Source organism: Megascapheus bottae, chromosome 23 (assembly GCF_031878675.1).
Source record: "Megascapheus bottae isolate mThoBot1 chromosome 23, mThoBot2.hap1, whole genome shotgun sequence".
NCBI lineage: Eukaryota > Metazoa > Chordata > Mammalia > Rodentia > Geomyidae > Megascapheus > Megascapheus bottae.
The window spans coordinates 12079075-12106113 of NC_143531.1; the positions used below are offsets into that span (position 1 = coordinate 12079075).

At 37.7% G+C, this 27039-nt stretch overlaps 1 protein-coding gene across 1 annotated transcript in view; it reads right to left on the minus strand.

The window, feature by feature from the left end:
• Arhgef38 (Rho guanine nucleotide exchange factor 38) overlaps positions 1-27039 on the minus strand; it is a 76844-nt gene that overhangs the window by 47581 nt on the left and 2224 nt on the right. The window contains exon 2 of the mRNA XM_090356569.1: positions 8902-9089. Coding sequence (XP_090212695.1) covers positions 8902-9089 — 188 coding nt within the window. The remainder of the gene's footprint in view (positions 1-8901; positions 9090-27039) is intronic.

Genomic DNA, 27039 nt, shown 5'->3' on the forward strand with positions numbered 1-27039 from the left:
CAATTCCTCGGTACCATATACGTAGAAAAAAGCCAGAAATGGTGCTGTGGCTCAAGTGGTAGAGCTCTAGCCTTGAGAAAGCCAAGAACAGTGCCCAGGCCCTGAGTTCAAGGCCCAGGACTGGCAAAAAATAATAACTACTAGGTTTTAAAATCAATATTTTCATCTTTGTTCTCTTTTCCCAAGATGGCATTTTTATATTGAGAGTCTTTTGTGGTCCCATATGAATTTTAGGATTGTATTTTCTGTTTCTGTGAAAAGATAAGCCTTTGGGATTTTGATAGAAATCTCTGAGTCATTTTGACAGTAAAGATATTTCAACAATTCTTCCCAGTCTATGAACATTTGGTATCTTTCCATTTATCTGTTTCTTTCATTATTGTCTGAGGGGTTTTAAGTGCTTTCCAAATCTACTATAAAACTATCCTAATTAAACCAGTATAGTAGTGGCATAAAATGAGACATATAAACAATGGAAAGTTTAGAGAGACCAGAAGTAAACCCACATCTTTTGGTTAGTTGATTTTCAACAAAAGGTGCTAAGAACTCACTATGCGCAAAGGAGAAAAGAAGGCATTTTAAACAATTGGTGGAAATTTGTTTAATATGACCATTATAGAAAACTATATGGAAATACGTAAAAATTAACATTACAACTACCATATTATCTGAAAACCCATGACTAGAGTCATCCCCTAAAGAATCAAAATCAGAATGTCAAATAAACATTTTCACTCTATATTCCTTGTAGCGGCATTCACAATAACCAAGGCACCCAAGTCAACCGCAGTGCCTGCCCCATGCATGAGTGGATAACTACAGTGCATTTGCACAGGAGTGTATTAGTCAACCTTCAAAAAGAATGAAATCCTGTCATTTGTTACCACATGAGTGAACCTAGACAAAATATCAATGAAAAGAAATCAGACCCAGAAAGCAAGTAGTGCATGGTTTCATGCACTTTTTCATATGTAGAGTGTAAAGTTTTATAAGTAGAGTATAAAGAAGTCAACTCTAGAGACAGAGTGGTGTGATGATTACCAGAGGTGGGGTGGGGGCATAGAAAGCCTTGGGGAGATGTTCATCAAGGGCATAAACTTTAGGTTAGAAAGGAGGACTGAGCTCAAGAGATCTACTGCTCAGAATGACAGCAGATAATTGAAACCTATTTTATACCTGAAAATTGCTGAGAGTGAATCATAAATGTTCTCACCACACCACGTGTAGAAGGGTAAGTATGTGAGATAATGCATGTGTTCAGTTGCTTGATTTAGCCATTTCAAGATGTATGCATTTACTTAAAACACTGTGTTTTCTACCACTAATATTTGCAACTTTTACTTGTCAATTGTGAATGTTGTTTTTTAAAAAACTGAATTTATAGTAAACTTCCAAAGCACGAAAGACTAACAGTAATCATACTTATAAAATTACATGAATGCAAAGACTACAATAATTGATATAGAATTACTTTGTATTACATGGGTACCTCATAAAACATTCCTTGAATTTTACCACCTATTTGAGTCCAGGTTCAGAGTGGGTTCAATTTGAAGTCTCTACGTCTTGTCATGTAACTCACTCTAACAGAACAGTGGTCCTACCTGAACACATTTCCCAAACTAGATCATCCAGTTATCAAAGCTCAATCAGTCAAAGCCCAATAATATTCTGAATTACAAAAGCAAAATGTGTGAGAGCATAGCACATATACTTAAAAATAGAGACCCAGTGGGGACCTTATAAAATGGAAGTATTGTGTCTGACTTTATTTTTCAATGGTGAATCTGAGACGCAGAATGCTGGGAGACAGAAATTGCATCAAGTGGAAAAGACGATATTGGCAGAAAGCTCTGGCAACCACTGGGCCTGGCTAATTGTTGAATAACTGTGACATTTGCTCAGATAGTTGACTTCTAGATTACAAAGCTTTTCAGGGTAAACTAGCCATTATTTCATTAGGGTTTGCCAACCCACTGATTTGCTTGTGTGAAATTTCCTGCTGTGAACTAGTTTCTCAGCTGGCTAATTGAGTCCAACTACAAGTTGAATCAATAACACAGCTAGACAGCCAGTCTTCTAACTAATCACGTAGCTAAGTAGCTACGTCATCTGATAACTGCCCCAAAACACTCAGGCTAGAAGATATTAATGTGGATAGATGTACAAAGTTGTCACCTCCTTTGCAGAAAGAAGGTTGGGGCTCTGGGAGAAACTTCAACATGAGTATGAGGAAGGGCAGAGCCAGAAGGGGTAAAGAAAGGCTAGAAGACAGCCTGTGATTAAACTTAAAAAGTCCATGAATTAAGTCCACTGTGGTTGGTTTTGCCAACTAGTAGAAATTAAAGTACATGTGTATGTGTCTAATATTTCATTTTTTTGTCACGGGGCTTGAACTCTGGGCCTGGACACTGTCCCTGAGTTCTGCGGCTCAAGGCTAATGCTCTACCACTTAAGTCAGTCACTACTGGTTTTCTGGTGGTTAACTGGGGATAAGAGTCTCACAGACTGTTGTGCCTGGACTGGCTTTGAACCACAATCCTATCTGTGTAGGAAGTATCTGTGCTGTAAATTTGTGAGCTTTTAGTGTTTGAGTCATTTGGCCACCTTCATTTTCACTTTCTCCCTTGAAGAACTTCACTGATTTTACTCCTCTGATAACTTTACCTATATTAATTATGATTGTTCAGTAGTTCCAATAGTTTTCCATGCTCTTGAAAGGGGACTCTGATGTCTGTTCTGATTATATACAGGGTCAGGAATGAACACTCAGGATGAAGTTTCTCATTTAATATCTCAAGGAAACTGGAGGATCAGTATTCTCCACATAGTCTGCAAGGGCACCCACTGAGAGGTGAGACCAAATTGGGTGCATTAATGTGCCATTAATGAGTGGGCACACTTGTGCCCTACATTGTCTTCTTTTCTCTGTTCCATTTCTCCATTCCTTTATGGATTCTCCAGGGGGTCATATCTCAAATAAATGACTGCCTTTGGGATTCTTTTATCTGCATCCATTTCAGTAGGAGCCCAGTCTAAGATCGATTGAGACAATCAAGTTGAGGAAGATCATTCAAGGCAAAGACAGCAAAAGCTAAGGACTTGCAAGAGCAGTGTTGATGTGTGCAAGGAACAATGGGAAAACCAGAAAGCAGAAATCGATGAAGGATCCTCTAGGATCTTATACACTATCATAAAGAACAGGGATTTATTTATTTCAGTTCTGGAAGGTAGGAAATCTAAAAGTATGGGGCTAGCCTCTGGAGAGAGCATTCTTTCACATCAGAAGGCAAATGGCTGGAGAGATGCCTGAGTGTAAATCCCAACTGTTTTAAATGCCGATCTTTTACATGGGGGATTTAAGCAATGGGATGTGATCGATCCTAACACAGTGAATGTAGAGGAAAGGCGGCCATGCTCTGAGCCCTGAACTACTTCAGAGATGAGAATCAACCATTAAAGGAGACAGAGAAAGGGCAGCCAGAGTGGTAGAAAGATGCAGTATGTGGAGTTCTGAAAGACAGAAAGAAGTGTTTCTTTCATTTGGTGCTAATAGGTAAGGGAAGTTAAGTGCTTTCTTCTGCTAATGTTCAAAGCAATTATTTGCTTTATAACTAATTAGCATAACCAATTATGAATTGCCTTCTGTCAGGATAATTTATACCATCATGAAATAGATTGGTAATTGTTATTTGTGCTTCTCTGTGTTTATGAGTCATTTTCTTGACCAACTTCTAGGGCAGAACAATGACACAAACTTCTTTGCTTCTCACAGAGAACTCAGCAGCAGGCATGGTGACAATAACACTTCACATGCAGATCATCTTTTAATTTGCATATTCAACAGAATACCACACTTCTCATGAAATATAGGCCAGTTAAATCTATCCAGAAATGATCTGTCTCTCCCATGAACTCCAATTGCAATTATTATCTGCACTTAGCAATTACTGCTCTGCAGTGCAATCCATCTTTTCATAGCTAAAAGAGGCTTAGCAGATCTAACGAGAAACTCTACAGTTTTCCCTGATGATAAGGAGTGTTTCATATGTCCTTATTTGCTCCAAAGGACCTAAAATAATTAGATATGTAATCATCAACCTTGTATATATCAAAATTGTTTTATAAAATGTTTATTAATAAGAGATGTAATTTCCCAACAAGTTTTTTTTTCTGACCTGCTGGGTATTTTTTTTTATTTGGTTTTAGGGGCACTGGGGTCTGAACTCAGATCTTTGCAGTTGCTAGGCATGTACTCTTACTACTGCACCATGCTTTCAACCCTACTATTGTTCATTCATTTTTGAAATAAAGTATCTTTTCCTACCTGTGCTTGTGCCTAGGCATGATCGCCTAATGAGAATTCAATTGTCAAAGGCAATTGAATATTTATAATATTCAAGGGCGATACAAAATTATTAACTTAAAAATGAACCTGCACTATTTAGTCAAACATTTAATTAACTCACCAGTAATGTCATCCCTAGAACTGTTTCTCTTTCTAAAGCATATAATGATATAGCTGGTATTGATGATATTACTACTCACAACTCCTTTTGTAAGTTTGCTCCCATCTGAAGCACAATTGGTTCTTTGGTTCATATTTCAGTGTGTGTCTATGTCACTGGAAGTTGTCACTGGAAGCCATGTGAGACAGTACATGAAATAAAGACTTGTTTGTGCTTTATGAATGAAAATCTTGAGCTAAAATTCAAAAAATTGTGTGGCCTTACTACAGATGGAATTCCAGCCATGACTGGCTCACAAAAAGAGGGGATTTCCATTTTCTGAGAAAGAATTGAATCTTCTCCATCTTGATTAATTACATGCCCCAACATCATACAAGAAAACCTCAATGCAACAATACAATGTCAAAAGTAGTGTCACGCATGTGGTCTTATTTGTCATTGTGAAGTGTGGCAGCTGAGTCACAAGACAATGCAGTTTGTAGAGATGAAGAGAAAACCTGTCTGGGAACTCAGTGGTTGCCAGTGGCCGTGTGATCTAGTATGCATGGTGGATATTACTAAGTACCTCTTAGAGCAAGCTGAACATCAACTTGCAGAGCCCCATCCAGATTCTCAGCTCTCTGCTTTCACACACAAGATTATGTGAAACTAAATTAAAATTGTGGAAAATATAATTCACAGGAATAATATGGTTTATTTCCCTAGTCTGGATGGACCAAAGCTTTCTATGACACTTAGAATATTCTTGTGAATGTGTGAAACTAATGGAGGCATTTAATCAAAGATTTTAGGATGTAGAAAATCAACAAATGGAACTAAATATTTTTGCTATACTATCTAGTGTGACACAAGCAGATGGATCTGATAACCTATGGGAAGAAATTATTCAGTGACAAAGCCATGATGAACTGAAAGCTAAGTAAAACAATCCCCCAGTGCTTGGTTTCTATCAACTCTGAAATCATTCCCTGAATGAAAACAGTTGGACAGTATTTGTTATGTGTGATATTTGTCTCACCACATTCCAAGAGAATAGTTGATAATCTGCAAAATCCATTAGTGTCTTTCTCAGTATCTTATGCCAAGTCAGTGATCTGATCTGAGACAACTCTCCTTAACATGTTAACATTCTGAAACCAGCTTTCTTTGTCTAGTGCTAACACTTTTCTGCAGTCATCATGCATTTTTTTTTTTTACTAAATCCACCTCTACACAAAACATCCACTTCTTCACTCTCCACATCACGTGTGTGAATGTTTGCTCTGTTGCAAGGCTTTAGGGATAGCAACTTGTAATTTCCTACTCCATTAAAGAGCAAGGATTTCCATTGTTCTCCGGATGGTTATATGGAATCCATTTGACTTCAAAATTATTGAGTTTAGCATGTTTTAAGCTGTAATGATGTTCCAAAGTGGCATTTTTGTTGTTACTACTACATCATCACAAATTAGGCAAACAGTTTTGTATTTGATTTCAGCAACAACAATAACAGCAACAAAATTGTCCATGTCTCTTCAGAGACTATCACTCTGCATCTACTTTTCTTCACAGTTGTAGGATTTGCAGGATGTCATATCACTTAAGTTTTAATCACTATCTAGTATGTCAGCAGCAATGTGATTGTTTGGGGTGCTTTGATGACAAAATTTTTATCATATAGTATTCCAAATTTTAACTCAAAATTGTGTTTTGTTGCTATGAAATTAGAGTTGTTTAAAACTATTTTCCAGAACATACAATTATTTTAAGCATAATGCATACAATTAGACTATAGATCTACAATAAGTACACGTAACTTTCTTGTTACAGAATTTAAAATATCTAAATGTGCATTCTAACATACATGATTATAAACAGGATAGTCTTAGAAAGGTATCAAGAAACTGATAATGCAGCTTGTTTCTAGGGGAGGAAACTGAGTAGTGGACAGACTTTATTGTCCCCTTGAGATCTTTCCTTCCATATGAATTTCAGGAGTTGAAATAAAAATACATACTAAATTCCTCTAACTCAACTTTTCTTTCCTCTTTTATTTGTCCTCTCCTTATACATTGTTAGATTTGCATGGTGTGGTTTGATGTATGGGGATTCACTGCCAAAATACATAGTCTGTCTTATTTGAATAATGACTAAAACTCATTTCTCCACTAAATACTTCAACACAGAACACTGTGTGTATTTTGGCCATTTTTGCAATACTCATCTCACTGCAGTGGAGACTAATGTTTATCACTATGATGAGTTCAAACAGTTGTTATTCAAGGCTGGATCTAGCCATTTGTTTATACACTGTGCACTCAGAGAAGTTAAATAAAACTTGTGCTTTCCTCAGCTTTCAACTTCCATCTTCTGGTCTTCAAGTACATGAAAAGGGAGTGGTTTAAATTTCATTTTACATAAAGAAAAGACAAAGGATCAGATGGTTTCTGAATGTCTCCTCCCTGCCTAATGTATACATGTGAAATATTTACTTACATTGCTTCAGGTTTAATCTAAGTGTGATTTACCTCAGGTTCAATTATGATAGTTCCCTTGGTGACCTGAAAACTGTATGTGCTAATTTAAATATTTGGATACTACCTGATAACAGGTGGGTAGTATATGCAGCCTGGCAGTTAGAAGGCAGTTAGTGAGGATGTGAAGGAGCTATTGAGAAAACATTCAGTTAGTGAACTGGTGGCACCAATTAGCTACCCCCAGCACTTACAGAAATGCGTATAAGTCATGTAAGTTCCTGATCACTTATTTACTTAATCAAAGGATTAAATGAGAATATGGAGAAAGCTCTTGGAATAGAATTTGACAATAGTAAGTAATTAATAAAATATCATTCATGGGCCGGGAGTGTGGCCTAGTGTTTGCCTCGCATGCACCAAGCCCTGGGTTTGAGTCCTCAGTACCACATATATCAAAAAAAGGTGGAAGTTGCACTGTGGCTCAAGTGGAAGAGTGAGCAAAAAGTGTCCAAGGATGATGCCCAGGTTCTGAGTTCAAGTCCCAGGACTGGCAACAACAACTACAAAATAGAAGAACAAAATATCGTTCTTGATAGTTTCTATAAAGTCTTCTGTGAAGACCACCACGCTTGCTTTGCTGTTCTTTGAACACCGTCTTAAAATCCAAATATCAATTACCTTGATATCTGGGATACTGTCAGCTATGGTGGAATCTCCTAATTTATATGACAGATTGATGTTCAAATATTTCAAGAAGGGTTGTATATTGATTAATACAAGCAATGCTTCTGAATGTTGTACATACTGAAGGAGAGAATTTTACTAACTGGTAGTATATTGTAACTCTAATGCTGAGAATTGGTGCCAATCATGTATCAAGTACTTACTAAGTGAGGAATGAATACATAAAATAACTCGGTGTGTTCATCCTTCATTCTAAGGTAAATATCTTATAAGAAATTCCTCAAAAAGGCCTAAACAAAGGGAGACCAGTGAGCTTATAAAACTTCAGGTTTGAGCCAGGAGTTTGGCCTAGTAGTAGAGTGCTTGCCTACCATGTATGAAGACCTGGGTTTGATTTTTCGGTATACATAGATAGAGGGAAAAAAGCCAGAAGTGGTGTTGTGGCTCAAGTGGTAGAGCTCTACCCTTAAGAAAAGCCCATGGACAGTGCTCAGGCCCTTAGCCTAAGCTCAGGACTAGCAACAGCAAAAACAAAAACAAAACATCAGGTTTTGTCGGGCACCAGTGGCTCCCCCTATTACCCTAGATCTCAGGAGGCTGAGGTCTGATTATCACAGTTCAAAGCCAACCCAGGCAGAAAAGTTCCCATGACACTCTTATCTCCAATTAACCACCAGAAAACCAGAAGTGCTATGGCTCAAAAGTGTAGAGTACTAGTCTTGAACAAAAGGAGGCTCAGGCATAGAGCTTAGACCCTGAGTTCAAGCGCCACAACTGATGAAAAAAAAAAGAAAAGAAAGAAACTTTAGGTTTTCCCTGAGGTCAACCCTACCAAAGAGCACAATTTTCCTAACATTTGGCATATTTCTATGTTGAATTTTTATTAGCAAAATAGTCACACAAGTTTAACTGAGCTTTCAAGGTGAGGGAAAATTTTCCATAGTGTTCTCTTTTGAATTCATGATTATCATTGAAGTAAATTAAGTATCTTGTTCCTGGCCTGCTTAGCAACTTGTTCTAACAAGGAAAACTACAGTTTTCAAAGTAGGGAAAAAAAAACTACACATTAAAGGAAATTCAGTTTTCCCATCACATTTCAATGAAAGCTTCTCCTGCTAAACAGAGGGACAGCAGTGTTTGCTTGAAACCAGAAATAAACCTGGTGACTGGAGAAAATCATGTTACCCCATTTGGTAAAGCATGTGGGTACTTTCTAAGGTGCTGGTGATCCTATTTAAGATATGGAAGAAATGACCTGAAAAAAACAAAAATAAACTCAAACATGTGTCTACCTGTTTGTTCCTCAGGGGCTGAACCACTTCCCTAACGCATAGTTCCAAGTCGTTGAAGTAGTCCCTTTCTGTCTGGATCAGCTCCTTGATGATTTTTGCCCTTTTGGCCATCATCTTCCTCATCTGATGCTCTTCCTCTGGGCTTGAGAGCTCAGCAGCAGAACACGCGGCTTGTGGTGTCATCTTTTCTGTTAAATGAAAACATTTCTATGAAACGAGAACCCTTGTTGAGATTTCTTTTCCCTTGAATACAAATAATATAAAGAGCTGGGAGGAAGGAGAAAGATTTAGGGTATCTTCACATGCGCCCTGAAGAAATGTTATCTTAGTTCACCAGGTCAGAATTCTAGGTCTGAATTCTACAGAACTATGAGGAAAAGAACAACCTGTTCTAACAAGTCACTAAATGATGAACGACTTTCAGGGCCTCTTTAAAACGTCCCATTTCTAGATTGCTTGTCTTTAAAGCAGGTCTTCATCCTGTATAGAAATACAGTTCAGAACTTCTGGACATTTGCTTTTGAATTAAAAGAAGATTTTAATTAAGAGAACTCCTTTCTAAGTTTTTTCCTTGTTAGTAAAATTTATTACCCCTCACTATCAATGGGTGATACTCAAACAATGAAATGAAAAAACAATCCTACATGATAGGGGGTTTCTTTTAATTTACAAAGTGAGGCAGTGGTGCTTAAATTTCACCTATAATTTTATTCATGGTTCATCTCCAATCTTATGTATATCCTTTATTTCAAAATTATTGAGCTATGAAACCAAAAGATTTAGTTAAAAATTACAGTTTTAAGGAATGTGGTTTAGTGGTAGAGTGCTTGTCTAGTATGCATGAAGCCCTGGGTTCGATTTCTCAGTATCACATAAATAGAAAAGTCCAGAAGTGGCACTTTGACTCAAGTGGTAGAGTGCTAACCTTGAGCACAGAGATGATTAGGAACAGTGCCCAGGCCTTGAGTTCAGGCCCAGGATTAGCAAAAAAAAGAAAAAGAAAAAAGAAAAGAAAAAGAAATAAGATAAGAAAACTATATAATTCAGGGACAAGTTCCCAAAGTAATATGAAAGCTACCAAAAATATGTTATCAATGCAGGATATAAACCAAGAAATCAGAGCAGTTATAGACACCAGGGCAGTGTGTGTGTGTGTGTGTGTGTTTGTGTGTGTAAATAAACTTACTTCAAGCTTGAAGCTTAATTTTCATATTAGTCTCCTCAGTTTCATAAGTCATTTTGTCTCATTTAAAATTCATACAATTCTAGTAGCTACTAGGTAAGACATCCTCGATGTTGACATTTCTGAGAATGTAGAACTCTACAAAGGATCTATACAGGACTTACAGGGGAAAGAAATCCTTATAGGTCACAGTGTATGCCAAAGGAAGGTATCCTTTTGGCTGACTGCACAAAGAAAGTTAATAAGAGAAATATTTACCAGGGGAGTTAACGATTCAGTGTGAAGAGGCTGACCCAAGAATGTGAACAGACATTCGGAGACATAATATGCTTATCTCTTCCTGCTCCACTAATTTCATAAGTTCAAGCAAAATCTTAGAAATCAAGCATCTGTGGAGAATGCAACATTGAGTTATAAGACTGGACTTTGGACAACTAAGACTTTCAGAGAGGAAAATACCTAGCTGTAGTACCGTCTAGTTCCTGGTGTTCAGGCTCATGCTGCTGTATGTAGGCTATATGTGGGGTGAGTACAAGGTCAGTTAACTGCCCAATTGGGGTTGCTTTTACTTTAGACACATCCTTTGTGTACTGGGCCATTGTTGGCCACAAGGAGCAATGTAGATTGTTGACCATATGGGTTCCCACTTGTTCCACAGGCACCTCTGTGGCCTTTTAGTCACAGCAACCCTTTCAGAGGGAAAACACCTCTTTCAGAGGCAAAAGTCTCAGCAAAACACATGGTCTATGGAACCTCGACTCAGAGTTCTTACTTCTGCCGAGTTTCAATCCCCACAGAGTGGTGAGGAAGAGGCCAAACACTGTGCCAGCCATGGGCTCAGAGTGGTACCTCTACAGTGAACATCGAGCCATAGTAGTACCTCTACAATGAACATCTGGCCATAGGACTCATGCCTTTCTAGAGAGAATCGAGCCACTAACCACGGTTTCTATCATTGCCCAAGCTTTCTGCCATTTAAACTTCTCACATGGTCCATATCAGATCCTACCACATTTGTGGCCATTTTCATCCACTTTGGCATGACATCCCCAGGCTTAAGGAGTCATGAGTGTTCCTTGTTTTCATTGTCTCAGAATATTCGAGTCTCAAACACCATGTTTCTTAAGATAACACCTGGCTAAATACCCCGAAATGTCTCTATTCTCTAATGTCAGCCTGTCATGGGGGAGTAATAATTATCACACCAATCTCTTACTCATGTAAGAAAGTTGGGCTTATCCCATGGGGAGATTTGCTAAGTCTGTCACCAGGGCCAACTAGTCTACCTTCCTGTTGTGCCTTTTATTATTTCTCTCCCAGAAGAGCCAGGGTTGAATATACAGACTATTTCCTACTTTTCCTCTGTCCTATCCCTGTTTTGTGATTCCTGATGCTTTTTCACTCGGTTACTTGACACTTCTTACTTACAGAGTCCAATGGAGGACTTTTTTTTTTTAAATAAAAGATGACTTACATATCCTAGTACTTCTCAGAAACTTGTCTAAAACCATATATTGAAATAAAGTATCAACAAGCCAAGATACTCAATTTCAGAAACTTCTCCTTTCAGATATAAAAACCTCAGACAATTCAGAATTGAGCAATATTATGAGATATATTTGTTTGCTCTTTTGACTCAAGTTTATTGCAGGAACAAAGACTTGTCTTGCGTCATTTTATGATCAGATCTCTTTATATGTTTGTATTTCTTAAACCAACAAACTATATGTAATGTATTATAGACACTAAGTTTTATTTATTTATTTATTTATTTATTTATTTTGCCAGTCCTGGGCTTGAGCTCAGGGTCTGAGCACTATCCTTGGGCTTTCTCAAGGCTAGAGCTCTACCACTTGAGCCTCAGCACCACTTCCGCCTTTTTTCTATGTATGTGGTACCACGGAATCAAACCCAGGTCTTCATGCGTGCTAGGCAAGCACTTTAACAACTAGGCCAAACTCCCAGCCCACTAAGTTTTATTTTTATAATATCTTTCTCTGTCCTGAGATTCTTTTACCTTTTAGTTAAACTACATTTTTACATGTAAAAAGATATTTGTAGAATAATATTGCCAATCTATATCACTCAAGTCAGTAGTCAGCAACAATAGGCTTTTATTTCTGAATAAAGAAAAAGAGAAACTAATTATAAGGGGGAAGAAAAAAAGAAAACTTCCAGTAGTTTCCAATAGTTGGACGAGATCATATTAAGAAATGAAATTGAAAGTAAAAACAAAATATTTAATTGCTATAACAAAAATATACCACTGTATATGAAAATACAACTACCACACTGTTTCTTCCCCTCTTCTCGACTTCCATTTCTTTCACCTCTAACTTTATTTTCAAAGGAATGGTGAATTTTCACTATTTCACCAAATTGTGTTGGTGACATATATGGTGATTCTTAACCAACCACATATACCTTGAAGATGGTTGCTGTAGCTTGTAGAAAGGTTATCATTTGTTTTTGTTGTTGTTACTTGGTTTTTGTTTACTCATTTGTTTTTGTTTTTTTAAGTCCTATGACTTTCTTTTTTCATATATTTTTTATTGTAATTAATAGAAGGGTTACATGATATTTGCCAGATACATGGTGCATTAATTCCCATACATCGATACCCTTTTACATGTCTTGGTCCCCAATTCCCTCCCCCCCACCCTCACCCCTAACTCATTTGTTTTTGAAGTGATAGAATTCTCAGGGGTTCATGCTTGCTGAACTTACTTGCTTAACTGGCACTCTACCACTTGAACCTTAGTCCCAGCCTTGAGTTTTTCCAGTGTTTTATGGGGATTAAGTCTTGTGGACTTTTCTTGATGAGCTGGCTTCAACCTGACTTAAATGATATCCTCCTCATTTCTGCCTCCTGAGTGGCTAGGGTTACCAGAGTGGACTACTGGTGCCTGGCAAGGATAATCAGACTTAAGATCAGCTCTGCCACTCAGAGAAATCAGAGTGTGGTAAACCAATCTTTTGTGTTTATATGTGCATATATATTACTGCTTTTCATAGAGGTATTAGCTGTGTGAGACACTGATATTTGCTGTCTAAGTTCTATTCTCCCATTTGTTTTTCATGAACTAAACCTTGAATAGACAAAAACAAAACAAAACCCAAACAAGGGAAAACCCTTTTTAAAGAACACTTGGGAAAAGTATCAGGGAAGGAAATATACTTAGTAAAATAATTTTTTCAAAATGAGACAGCAATAAAAATGATCTATCTCAATTTTAGCATTAGATGGTGAGAAGGAAAAATGGTTCTTTGTTGGAGACATTAACTGGCTCTCATATGAGTTATGGATTGAATTAGTTGAATGTTTAACAGATAATTATGAAAACTGTTCTAGACGCTTAGGGTGTGGGGATTTTAAAATATCAGTAAACAAATCCTTTTCCTTATGGAGCTTACTTCTCATGGGAGGAGAGCACACAGAATTGAAGAATACTTCATAGAATGCTAAAAATTGGTATAGGGGAAAGAATTAAGGTTTTGAGAGCTATTAAAAATTGCCTGAAGGGCTGTGAGTGTGTCCTAGTGGTAGAGTGTTTGCCTAACATTGCACAAAGCCCTGGGTTTGATTCCTCGGTACCACATACACAGAAAAAGCCAGAAGTAGCACCATGGCTCAAGTGGTAAAGTAATAGTCTTGAGCAAAAAATGTCCAAGGACAGTGCCCAGGCCCTGAGTTCAAGCCCCAGGACTGGCAATAAAAAAGAATTACCTGAAAGAAAAAAAAAGAATTACCTGGAAAGTATGCAATTTTAAATTCAAGTGCAGGAAAGGTCTAAAGTTGAGGAAAGTCTTGAAAGATGAAGGAGTCAGGGGAAATGGTTTCCAGAAGAAAGTAGTAGGCTAGAGGCAGGACTGAATATGCTTTTTGGGAGTCAAGAGGAACTGTTTGTGAAGTGGAGTGCTCAGGCAGGGAAGGAGATATAAGACATGCCTGAAAGATTGTAGGGCCCAGGTAATGTAAACATTTACATGTTTTTGTAGTATTGCATCAAATGTGAAGGCATTAATTTTGGATATTTTTACATTAAGATTTCAAGTTAAAATTGCAAGGCTAATGCCAGAAGCTTTTGTTCACAATCCTAGCTTCTCAGAAGGCTGAGGTTTGATGATCAGGCTTCCAAACCAGCCCAGGATGAAAAGTGCTTAGATATCTTCTTTTCAATTAACCAACAAAAGGCCAAAAGTAGAGCTGTGACTCAAGGGAAAGAGTACCCTGAGTTCAAGTCCCAATGTGGACATACTCATTTTAAAAGAAAAAAAAGGGGGGGGAGATAAAATGGTTTATTGATTTAAAAAAAAAAAAAAGAAAACTGAAGGGGCCAGGAGTTTGGCCTAGTGGTTAAAGTACTTGCCTAGCATGCATGAAGACCCAGGTTCAATTCCTTGGTACCACATATATAGAAAAAGCCGGAAGTGGTGCTGAGACTCAAGTGGTAGAGTTCTAGCCTTGAGAAAGTCCAAGGACAGTGCTCAGGCCCTGAGTTCAAGCCCAGGTCTGGCAAAAAAAACCCAACAACAACAACAACAAAAAGCAAACAAAAATCTGAAGATATTAGTGAACTGTGCTGATGAAATTATATGGAATACAATAGAGAATAGTGAAGTTGGAGAAGCCGGCCTCTTTTTTTTCTTTTCTTCAGTGGTCCTCCTCTTTATGCCTTCCCTGTCATTTGGATTATAGAAGTGAACCACCATATGCAGCTTGTGTGTTGCAATGAGGGTTTCATTAACTTTGTTACAGACCTTGTCATGAACCACAATCATCTTAATCTCTACATCTCAAGTAGTTGGGATTACAAGAGCAATATGTAATGTCCAGTCTTGCTTTTCACTTTTGTAAAAGGAAAGTATGGGTGGCAGGATTGTGAACATATTTCATATCCGGAAACTGTTCACTTGAAATGGTTACAGTAATAAATTTTATGTATAAATTTTATGCATATTTTACCCTTTAAGAATGGTGTTGAGGTCACAGAAATCATGTAGTAAGACTCTGAAGCAGAGGTGAAGAGGACAGACACATACAAGGCCATCTGGGCATATTCATTCTTTCCCTAAAATTGAACACTGATTATAGTCATTGAAAAGAGAGCGAAAAATGTTTCAGTGTCAGAAGAACCATGTTTTACAATTCAAAATGTTTTGAGTTGGCTTTGGAGTGTAGGCAATTTAAACAAAATACACCTTTTTTGAAAAAAAGAATTCTTATGGGAGTTACAAAAATCACATAGAAAGGAAGCTTAACAATGAAGAGTTGAAGTCCAAATAGAGTAACAGCATAATGGAATTCATCTTTGCTCCACTCTCACTGCTAGAACGACCTTCATAGTTGACTTCATCCTCTTCTCCCAGGCCGTTGGGCGATACATCACAGGCTATTCACATGATAAATGTACTCAGCCTGGATCCTTTCTATCACATTCAGTGTATGCTGCCTCACATTTCCTGGCAAAAATGTTATTTCAAGGTAATGTGTACAATAAAAACCTTCTCCGAGTGTCAGAACAATATTACCTCTCCTGTGACAGTATCATTACAGAGGCATCTACACTGATGAATGCTCAGGTGCCAATTCAAATAGAGACATCTGTTGCAGGAACATTCACAAGCCCCTACTCGTTGCTACAAAGTGTGAAGGCTAGAGTGACCTCCTGATGGAATTCAACATAAAACGTCAAAAACATTGCTGGAGAAAAATGTGCTGATCCTAAGACTGGTTATCATTTAGACAATGTTAACAGTCTATTTCTTCCTTTGTAAGGTTATACTCCTTTCTCTTTTCTAGTACATACCTACATATATGATATTATATATCATAAAGTTTGCCATGTTAACTGTTTCTAAGTGTGCGGTTCTGCAGCATTAAAGAAGTTCCACCTTGGGTAATCAATAATGGAATATCGCCTAATCTGTCTTTCTCCCTTCACAAATGGAAATTCTGCCCCTTAAACAACAATTCTCATGCCTTCTTCTCTTCCATCTTGACATCTGTCTCTACTCTTTGTTTCTAGGCATCTGATTACTTTGGATCCATCATGTCAGTACATCTTTGAACACTTGTCTTTCTGGTTTATTCCCATTACCATAATGTACTTTTGTTTGTGGCAGTGGTCATGGGTCTTGCACTCAGGGCCTGAGTTCTGTCCCTGAGCTTTTTGGCTCAAGACTAGTACTCTACCACTTTGAGTCACAGCTCCAGTTCCAGTTTTCTGGTAGTTAATTGGAGATCAGATTCTCATGGACTTGCTTGGGCTGCTTGGGCTGGCTTTGAAGCATGATCCTCAGATCTCAGCCTCCTGTGTAGCTAGGATTTTCCCCACCATGCACTAAAAGATTGATGTGTACTTCCTCCTTCCTCTTATGAATGAAAATAGCTGAACCATCCATGAGTGAAGCGGGAAGGGCACAGTGTCTCAAGAAGTAGAGTGCTAGCCTTGAGCAAAAGAAGCTCAGGGACAGTGCCCAGGCCCTGAGTTGTAGTCCCAAAATGTGCAAAAAAAAGCTCTGTGCTAGGGGCTCCTGGCTACTAGCCTATGCAGGAAAGTCTGTGAGACTCTCCAATTAATCACAGAAAAACCCAGAAGTGGTGCTGTGGCTCAAATGGTGGAGCACTAGTCTTGATCAAAAGGAGCACAGGAATAGCACCCAGGCCCAGAGTTCAAAGGCCAGGACCATTAAAAATAAGATAAAATGAAATGAAATGAAAGCAAAAAGAGCTGGAGGCCCTGGATTCAAACTCCAATAATGTCACAAAAGTAACTGAGAAATATTCCAATGCATATGTGTACCACATTTTGTTTTTAGAAGCATGTACTAAAATTGATCTTGAAAATAATTGGTCATACATTTTACTACAATTACATTAATTGTAATCTTATCAAAAGCCTAATAAGAGCAACTTTTTCAAGTGTTTATTTTGCACCAATCTTTAAATATACATAATCTGTAATCTTCCTCATAACTCCAATTATACTCATTTTAGAGGTCAGAAAAACAGACTGTGCAGAAGAGCTGGGATTCAAAGCAGATGTGAATAGCCCAGAATCTTTGCTTTTCTATTCTACCCCTAACTTCTATGTTACCATCACAGACAGTACATAGAATTCAGTTCCAGAAATGCTAACCATTGGCTGTGTGACTTTAGCCAAGCCATGTGGTGTCCTTAACCTGCTTGTAGTAATGGCAGTGGTAACAAAAGCTCATAGTTAGAATGCTCACTGCACCAGATACTGAGCTTGTCTTGTGCTGTATCTTTCTTGCCATCCACTATAAGACAAATGTGTACTTCCTCCATCCTTTTATGAATGAAAATAGCTGAAACACCCAGGGCTGAAGTGATTTGCCCAGAACTCACCATGGTTAGTGGTGGGGCTAGATTCAAACCTGAGGCTGTTGGCTTTTCAACCTACATTTTTAACCTTGCTGCTAGGAAGTTATAAAAATTGAGATAAAGTACAAAAATCACTTGACTTGGTGTCTGACACATAGAAACCTCTCTAAAAAAGATGCCATTCTTTGCTTTTATGACTGTGATTTACTTGCCATTATTCTATGTCTAGTTCTGAAAGGCTGCACCTGATTCCACCCCCCCTCTTTTCCTCCCTGGAAATGTTCCAAGGGCGAGGGGAAAGATTGAGTGTCCATCAGGAGATTGCCCTCCTTGTCTGGAATGGACAAAAACATCAAGGACAATTACACAGCCAGTTCAGTGCATGGCCTGATGGGCTCTCCAATGAGATGAGATTATTGCTTTTTATGTTGTCTGACATTGCATAATAATGCCTGAATTTTTTTAAAAAAATAGAATTCTCTTCCATTTATCCCAAAACTAATTCACTGATGCAAATAAGTTTTGGAAAATTCACTGAAAATGTACTTCTCAAGAAAATGTAAAGAAATTGACTAAATAGCTCTAACCTGATCAAGCACACAGTTTATCATTACTTTAAAAAATCCTAGGCCATTATTAAGATGAAGATCCTTAGTTTAGATTATTTCTCAATAATGACAATTGAAATTTTCTTTTGATAGTTCCAGTTATTTATATTGAAACATTACCTATCTGTTAATAAAGAAGTGCTGAAACTTGACATTTCTTATACCAAGTTTAAGGTTTTGTTTAATGCCTCACTTGGTAACCCCTTCTTCACTCTATTCTCCCAACACCAGACTAAGACTAAGCAGTTCCACTTGCCCCATTCAACATCTATTTATCAAACAGTTTGCACATCCATGGAATTGGAGAGCAGTGTAATATAACAGAAGCAAGGGTGAATAAGAAGATCCCTAAGTCATTCATGTCACCACCACAAACATGCTCATCAGTAAGAATCAATAAATGTAAGAATTGGCAGTAAATAATTTTGCCAATTCCCTAGTTTTTGAAGTTAAATTATATTTAATTTCACATCATCTTAAAATTACCGAGTTGATTTGAATAGATCCTGTATTGTTTCTCTATGTCATATTGAATACAACAACAGTCCTTACTATCAGAAGGGTATAATCTAGAAGTAATGATACATCATTAAAATGATAGATAAACTACATACTCCTTCCTCTCCCTCAAACATACACAGATGTGTATGTGCTTTTCCACTTCACTATCAGATTGTACACTTTCCACAAATTACACAGTTATGTTCAACCACAAAATATCAACTGGACTCTGTATTGTGATTATGCTAATTTAACTAAGCTTACCAACATTGAGGAAACAGGAGTAAAAGAATAATAATTGGATATGCTTTAATGTTTTAAAATAATTTAATAAAGTTAAATTGCCAAAATGCTGCTCCTGTGTTAGGAGTCAAATGAGGCAATTAAAATTGATTGAATAGAGAATTATTCTAGAAAGAGTCTATAAATCAATCACCTTGAAATTTAAACTATCCATCAATATTCTGACATTTGTATACAGATATAATTAAAATACACTGTAACCTGCTCTAAGAAGCACAGCATAGTCTCGTGGTCAGGCCCGCTAGAGTCTGTGACCGAAGTAACATCTGGAAGAGCTATCAGGAGGTAAAGAGTTAAAAGTCTTGCCTACAAAACAAGATATAAAAAATGACCTTGGTGTGAGGGAAGTCTAAACATTAGAGGACGAGAGAACACAATGAGTAGAGGGAATCTTTCAAGGTACAGATCTCAAAGGCCTTATTAGGTAATCTGAGCCTCTGAAGGACAGTGGGTGTATTGGTAAAGTTCTGGTCCCTATGACAAATACCTGAGGGAAACAACTTAAAGGTGGAAAGAGTTTAGGAGATTTTAGTCCATGGCCCACTGAGTGCATCATGGTGGAAGTCAGGGATGGGGGAGAGCTGCTTATCTCATGCAACTACAATGCAGACAGAGAAAGACAGGAACCAGGGCAAGAGGCATCTTGAGGTCTCAATGACTTAATTCCTCCATCTACTTTCCACTATCTTTAAAAATGCTATCAAATGATTAAGTTATCAATGGATTAATCCATTGGTGATGTCAGAATTATCAGAGCCTTCAACCCAATCGCCTCTCAATGACTTACTTGATCTACCAAAGAGACAGCCAAGCCTTGGGAGACTATATTCAAGTCATAATGCTGGTAAGGAAATGACACGTTTTCTTTATAAAAACAAAAATGACATGACCAGAGTCTCTTAGCATGATCACTTTGGCATCTCTATGACCATATTCAGGATGGGAAGCAAAGAGGAAGGGTGGTGGCAGAAGTAGCCATTTGATAGCTGTTAGGGAAAGAAAGAAGTTGTTAGGCTTAGTCTATTCCTAACACAATGAAGACAACCAGGCAAATTAAGAGGGATTTGGAGGTAAAATGAGCATAAATGCATAATCCACATAGGAGTAAAAGAGAAGGGAAGTCAAAGTGATTCTCAGATTTCTGAGTTGGTTAACTGGGTCATGGTGTCATTTAAAGTAATGGAGACCAATGGGGAAGACAGTAGAGGAGTTAAGATGATCTGATTTAACCAGTGCTATGCTTTATATAGAATAAAAGTGATTTTTAGAGAGAGTAAATCTCTTAAGTGGCAGGCCAAAATTGACTACAGACCTTCACCACACTCTACCTAGCTCAGTCAAGCCCCAATTCTATACACAGGGCAAATACCCTCTCACAATTCAACCTAGAATTTGACTCCACTCAGATATATTATAAATGTTCTTTCATTCCGGCTATATTTCATATCTACCCCTCCCGAAAAGCCCCCCCCACCTTAAAAACCTTGGCTTAGCATTGTGTTGAATCCTGCTGGCATAACTTTCACACAGTAAAATCTTTTTTTTTTCTTTTGTATCAATTTCAATGGAAATGTGACCCACAGAAAGATGAATGGATCAGGCCTTCTGTGAAATAGGTTGAAAATAATTACATGTCAGACAGGTTTTGGAGAAAAGCCAGTGAGGTATTAAGTGAGAATGTAGAGAAGCAGACCCTTCACTCCTCTGAATTTGAAAGGCTCACACATTGGGGTAGGGGAATGCTTTATCCTCATTTGAAAGGTATGTGATTTATTTCCTCTGACTGCTAATTGCTGCCCAAAGTAGAGAAGTAGATTTCAAAAAAAAGAATTCAACAAAGCTTACCTGGCTTGAAAAATATTTAAGTGGCATTTGGTTTGAATTTACAGGCTTCCAGCAATGATCAGCATAGCACAAAAAGAATAATTAAGAATTAACTCAATGGCTGTTTTGTGAAATGTCTTTATCCAAAGTCCTTAGCAGGAGAGGATGAATGAAAAAAGGACAGATTCTATCCTGAATAGAACGGGAAATTAACACAGGAAACCTTCCTAGAACTTGATTTTATTTTTGTTGTAAATTTTCCCATTGCTGAGAATGCAAAACTTTGGCTAGATGAGTCATATTCATTATGTCCCCTTTGCTCATTATACAATATTTTTGGGTCCTCATTTTGGCAGTCAGAAGTTCGTTCTTATTTATTTATTTATTTATTTATTTATTTATTTGTTTTTGCCAGTCCTGGGCTTGAGCTCAGGGCCTGAGCACTGTCCTTGAACTTTCTCAAGGCTAGAGCTCTACCACTTGAGCCTTAGCACTACTTTTGGCTTTTTTTTCTATGTATGTGGTACTGAGGAATCGAACCAGGGTCATTGTGCATGCTAGGCAAGCACTCTACCACTAGGCCAAACTCCCGGACCCAGTCAGAGATTCTTACCCATGTAGTTTTACGCCTCATTTCAGGTAATATTTGTAAATGTTTAGAGCAATTCTTTTCGTGTGTGTGCCATCCTGGTACTGTCCCTGGGCATGTTTTTACTCAAGGCTAGCCACAGCTCCACTTTTAGCTTTTCAGTAGTTATTTGGAGATAAGAGTCTCAAACTTTCCTGCCCAGGCTGGCTTTGAACTGCGATCCTCGGATCTCAGCCTCATGAGTAGCTAGGATCCCAGGCACGAGCCACTGGCACTTTGCTTAGAATCATTCTTGCTGGTTATCAACTAGTGGATAGAGAGAGGAAAGTATGCTGCTAGTTCCCTACAGGCATGGGATGACAGAATTATCTAGCTCAAAATGTAAGTTCATGCCCATGTTGACAAGTGATGTTCTGGTGTTAGCAACACAACAATGAAATCAAGAGGACTCCAGCGCGCCTGAAATGTCTTTTAGTGGGGAAAGAGACACAATCAAACAATGAATGAAAAAATGTATGACACACGCAATAGTGCTGTGGCACTGTGACATAAATAAAGCTGGGATGGTCAGAGGTCTCACTATGAAGGGGATTGAGCAGAATTGTACAGGGAAGGTGGTCTTGGTTCTGGTCATGTCATAGGGCTAATGTCAACATCTTTTACTTTTTTCAGTTATGCAAAGAGAAGGAAGCTATTAAACTTATTCTAGTTGCCAACAGGATGAAGAGAATAGACAAATTGAGAGGAATTTTGGAGATAAAATCAGCATGAACTAATAATCAAAGTCAAGGTAAAAGAGAAGCTTTGTCAAAGCTGATTCTTTCATTTAAAGATAAATTGGAGCTGGACATTGGTGGCTAAGGATTGCGGTTCCACACCAGCCTGGACAAAAAACTCTATGAAATTCATTTCTCCAATTAACTACAGAAAAGAAAGAAAAATGGTAGGAAGGAAGGAAGGAAAGAAAGAAAGAAGGAAAGAAAGAAAAAGAATGCGAGAAAAGAAGCCAGAAGTGGAGCTGTGGTTCAAGGATAGAATGTTGACCTTGAGCAAAAAGCTGAGAAACAGTGCCTAAGCCCCGAGTTGAGCCCCAGTACACACACACACACACACACACACACACACACACACACACACACACACACACACAATTTAGAAGAAACTCTTAAGCAGAGAAAAACACTAATACCAAGGTCAGGCAGTGGGTATAAACTTAACTAAACTCTTGATTGTTAAGTATAGTGAATTGTTTATTTTTATCGAGGGAGGAAACACATTCTAATTCCTAAGGAGAATCAGAGTGTTTCCTTGGGTAAAGTCTGTCTGGCATAGAAGAGAAATACACAATATCTCCATCAACCATCACATAACAAACACAGAATCAGAAATCTGTGATCATTTTTGGTAGTGGCATTGGAGACCTATCATTATGAAGCATTCAGGAAAAACAATTTCTCTGAGGTGCTACAGTGACTCAAATACTTAGGCCTGTAGCTAGATTGTATGATCTTTCTGTTTTCTTCCTTAGGTCACCACTGGATGCAGGCTTGATAATTTCTCATTCTTTATCAAGATGTTTCAGTGCAAGTATCCTGGAGTATCCATTTCTTCTCTGATTTAAAAAATTACTCAGAATACCTTTAAACAAAGGCTTTTAATCATAACACTATACAACCCTGATACATTTAAGTTACAACTCAGAATTATAGCTGACTTAATAAAACTCTATTGAAATATTACCCCTCACATGAAGTTCTTTGTTTCCAATATAAAACTCCATTTTTCCATTGGTAACTATAGAATGCCTTCCCGTGTCTGCACTAGAAGAGGCTTTCAGTCTATAGATACATGTGTACATATATGTATATATACATATACATATATGTCGATGTATAATTGTCTCAGGATACAATGGCACAGGTATAAAATTGAAGGAGAGGATCCAGATAGTGAAGTGGAAATAAAGACCATTAAGCTAGTTTAGGGCAAATAAACTAATTTTACAGTTTTGTAACCTAATAAACAACTGACAAGGAGTTATTGATCCACAATACAGTCATAATAATTTGAAAGATTGCCTATTTCAAAGAGAAAACCTTTTCCACAGGCGTGAATGTCATCATATAGCAAAACATACATAGCAATCACCAAATTCATATTAGCAAACCATACATACAAGATACCCACTGCAACACTTAATCAGACGCATTCTGTTTTATAGAGGTTTAAAACCTAAGTCCAAATCCAGTCTCTACCACCTGCTTTTCCACTTATGAAATCAGAATGGAAAAGATATTTTAATCACGTACATGAAAGTCTCTGGCTAGTCCAGTCTCTGAAATGACAGATAACATTAATTCTCCCTTCCTCTTTCTTCTGGCTTTTTTTTTTTTAGCTCCGAGACTGAGACTTGAACTTTGTACCTGATCCTCTCACTCAATGGCTGGCTTTCTACCAACTGAGTCTCACCAGCAATCCCCAAAAGTGTTGTTTTCCTTCCTTTTCCCTTTTCCTTTCCTGGATCTAGTAGGAGGTGATGATCATCAATTACAATCCCAAACTAAATACGGCTGCTTTACTCTGGGGCCTGAGCAAGGCTACAACATATCATGCTTAGCTGCCAAGTAAACTGCCAAATAAAACATGACATATCTGCAGTCATCTACATTCATAACAATCTGGAAGCTAAATTCTGGTTTAGAGTTCTCAGACCCCTGAGTGTTTCATTACAAAACTCTGCCAGGGCTATGGGATACACTGATTGCTGTCCAGTCTTGAGAAGCTTTCTATTCATGTTAAGTCGTAAGAGAGCTTTGTATGCAGAGTGAAGATCTAGTATGACCAGGCTTCAGAAACACCCTATTACCCCTTCAGCCTAAAAGTACATACAGCTACAGCTACTGTCCGTCCCTATGAGAACAGATTGGGAACAGTTTCAAGCAGACCTTGAGTCAGTTTTGAGATCTGTGGAACAGACAACTCCATGTACCTGAAGGCTAGGAGGCCCAAGGAGGAAGGACTCCTCAACTTCTTGGGAGAAAGATTCAGAGGGACAATCTAAAGATAGCACTAAGTGTGCTATTATATAGTTAAACCATTCTTGTGGTTATTTCCATCTCACCAGAAAATCAAAACCCATAAAAGAACATAAGTCGATATAATTATGACAATCAAGGAAAAACAGTGCCATAAATGGAGGCATTTTTATTTCCTATATCAACAGAAACAAAGATGAATGCATCTTGAGCTCCTGTCTCTTGCCTTTTTCCTGACATTGTTATTTATTTTAAAAGACATTTCTAGTCATGCCTGGTACATCCCTGCTCTCTCTTTTTCTCTTTCTCTCTTTCTTTTCTTATATCCTGACCTCCCTTTTGAATTCTCATTTTATATTGTGATAGGCCCATGGTTTTGTGGATTTTTTTAAAGAGCACAACTTGAATTTATGTGCCACTTTCAAGAAAGTCACATCTAAAATCACATCAAACACAAGAGGAATAATTTTGTCTATTACAATGTGGTCATAGTAGAATAGCTAAAAGCTTCTTGATTTCTGTGACTCACATTTTGACACAAACAATTCTCCTAAAGACTGCAAGATACCTTTATTACTTAAAAAGAAGGAAATTAACATATCTTGCTTCTCTTTGGTTTTTATGCATGCATGAGACAGAACCTACTTAAAGTGCTTTGACTTTCATGAAGGTTTTGCCCTTCAAATCATGACACACATCTGTTTGTACTGGTGTCACATTACTGGTTCAGGTAATTCGCGTTTACTAAATAGTGTTTAGAATAGGAAAAGGGAAAGAACTACTCAATACTCAAATAACAGGTAGCTATGAAAAGGGCTTGACAGTGGACAGGAAGCTGAACAATTGGTTTTATTAGGCCTTTATTAGGCCTTCAGCAAAAACCATCAAATCTTCCAGTATTGTTAACATGCGTTAGATCGTCCATATTATTTTGTTCATTTATTTTTCTTTTAAACATTATAAATGACACAATCTCTCGTGCTTCTTGTCTAACTTGTTAGTGAGTGATTTGTCCTCATATTGCATAATATGTGATTCTGTGTGAAGTCCATACCTTCAGATAATTTATTATTATCATAGTAAGAAAACTTTCAGATTTCACAAGACAACCAATCAGTTCTTTCTCAATTAAGATGAAATGATCTTTGTAAAAGGAAAATAATAGGCACTACATCATGATATTGCCTGTAGATTATTTTTTGTTTTGTGGTAAGAGTATGGCCTCAAGGCCTCAAACTTGCTTGGCTGATTTGTTATGTTGTTAGTCTACTATCAGAGCAACATTTGAAGTTCTGCATTTTGCTTTTATTTGTTTTCTTCATTTGCTTGCTTCTTTGTTTTTGTCAATCCTGGGGCTTGAACTTTGGGTCTGAGCACTCACTGTTCCTGAGAGCCTTTTTGCTTAAGGCTACCACTGTATACCACTTGAGCCACAGTGTCACATCTGGATTTTCTGTGATTAATTGAAGATAAAAGCGCCACAGACTTTCCTGCTGGGGCCTTTGAACTGGCAATCCTCATATCTCAGTCTCCTAAGTAGCTAGGATTAGAGGCATGAACTGCTCTTGCCTGGCTCTATTTTGCTGGTATTTTGGTGATGGAGTATATTAAATTTTTCTGCCTCGCTTAGCTTTAAAGTTTGATCCTCTAGATCTCAGTCACCTGAGTAGTAAGGATTATAGGCATGAGTCACCAGCCATTGGCTTTTAGATGGGTATTTTTTAACTTGTTTTATTAACATTATACCCATTCACTCTCATTCTTGCTCTTGGCACTTGACTAACAATATGTTGTACATGTATATTTATAAATATATATATTAATACATGTATATTTATAAATATATAGTTATGATATATAATATATTCAATAAATATAATGAGTAAGCTATGACTCAATATCACTATAGAGGATGAAAGTATAGGGCACATTGTCTTGGCCAAGGATGCTACTGTAAACACGCATCATAGTCTCTGTGCCTTAAGCCACCCTGAGGAATCCAGGGTGAAAGTCCTGTCAGATTTAGTTCCTGGTTTGCAGATGTTCATATCTACCAAACAGAGAGCCTACAAGATCTTTTGTGTATTTCCTTATAAAAGCAGTTATTCTGTTCGTGAGGGCTTGACTCTCATGACCTCGTTCCCTTCTGAAGGTCAGCATATTGGAAATGAAGTTTTGACCTGAAAATTCTGCTGGGAAACGAAATTATTTGTTGGGAAAACAAACATTCAGATCATAGTACCCAGATGGAGCTGTAACTTGTCATAGCAGTAATAATAACTATGTATGGTTTTTAGGAAAGACTGATGAATGGTTTAAACTATTTATAAAAAAGTATAATTATGGGAAATTTTGTATATACATAAATACTTCTACATCTACATAGGTGTCTACATCTATTTTCAGTTTTGTTTTTTGCCTGTCCTGGGTCTGGGCACTGTCTTGGGCTTTCTCAAGGCTAGAGTTCTACCACTTGAGCCACACAGCCATTTTCGGCTTTTTTTATGTATGTGGCACCAATGACTCGAACCCAGGGCTTCATGAATGCAAGGCAGTACTCTACCACTAGGCCACACTCCAGGCCCTGTTTACAGTTTTATGTAAGCTATGCACATTTCAATCGAAGAATTTACATGCCTGATTCTATACAAAATCATTTTCCAGTTTCTACAACTTTCCTACTGAGATCATGTCTGGCCCCATTAGAAAGGCAATGAGACACAGATAGCTTGGAAACTATAATGATG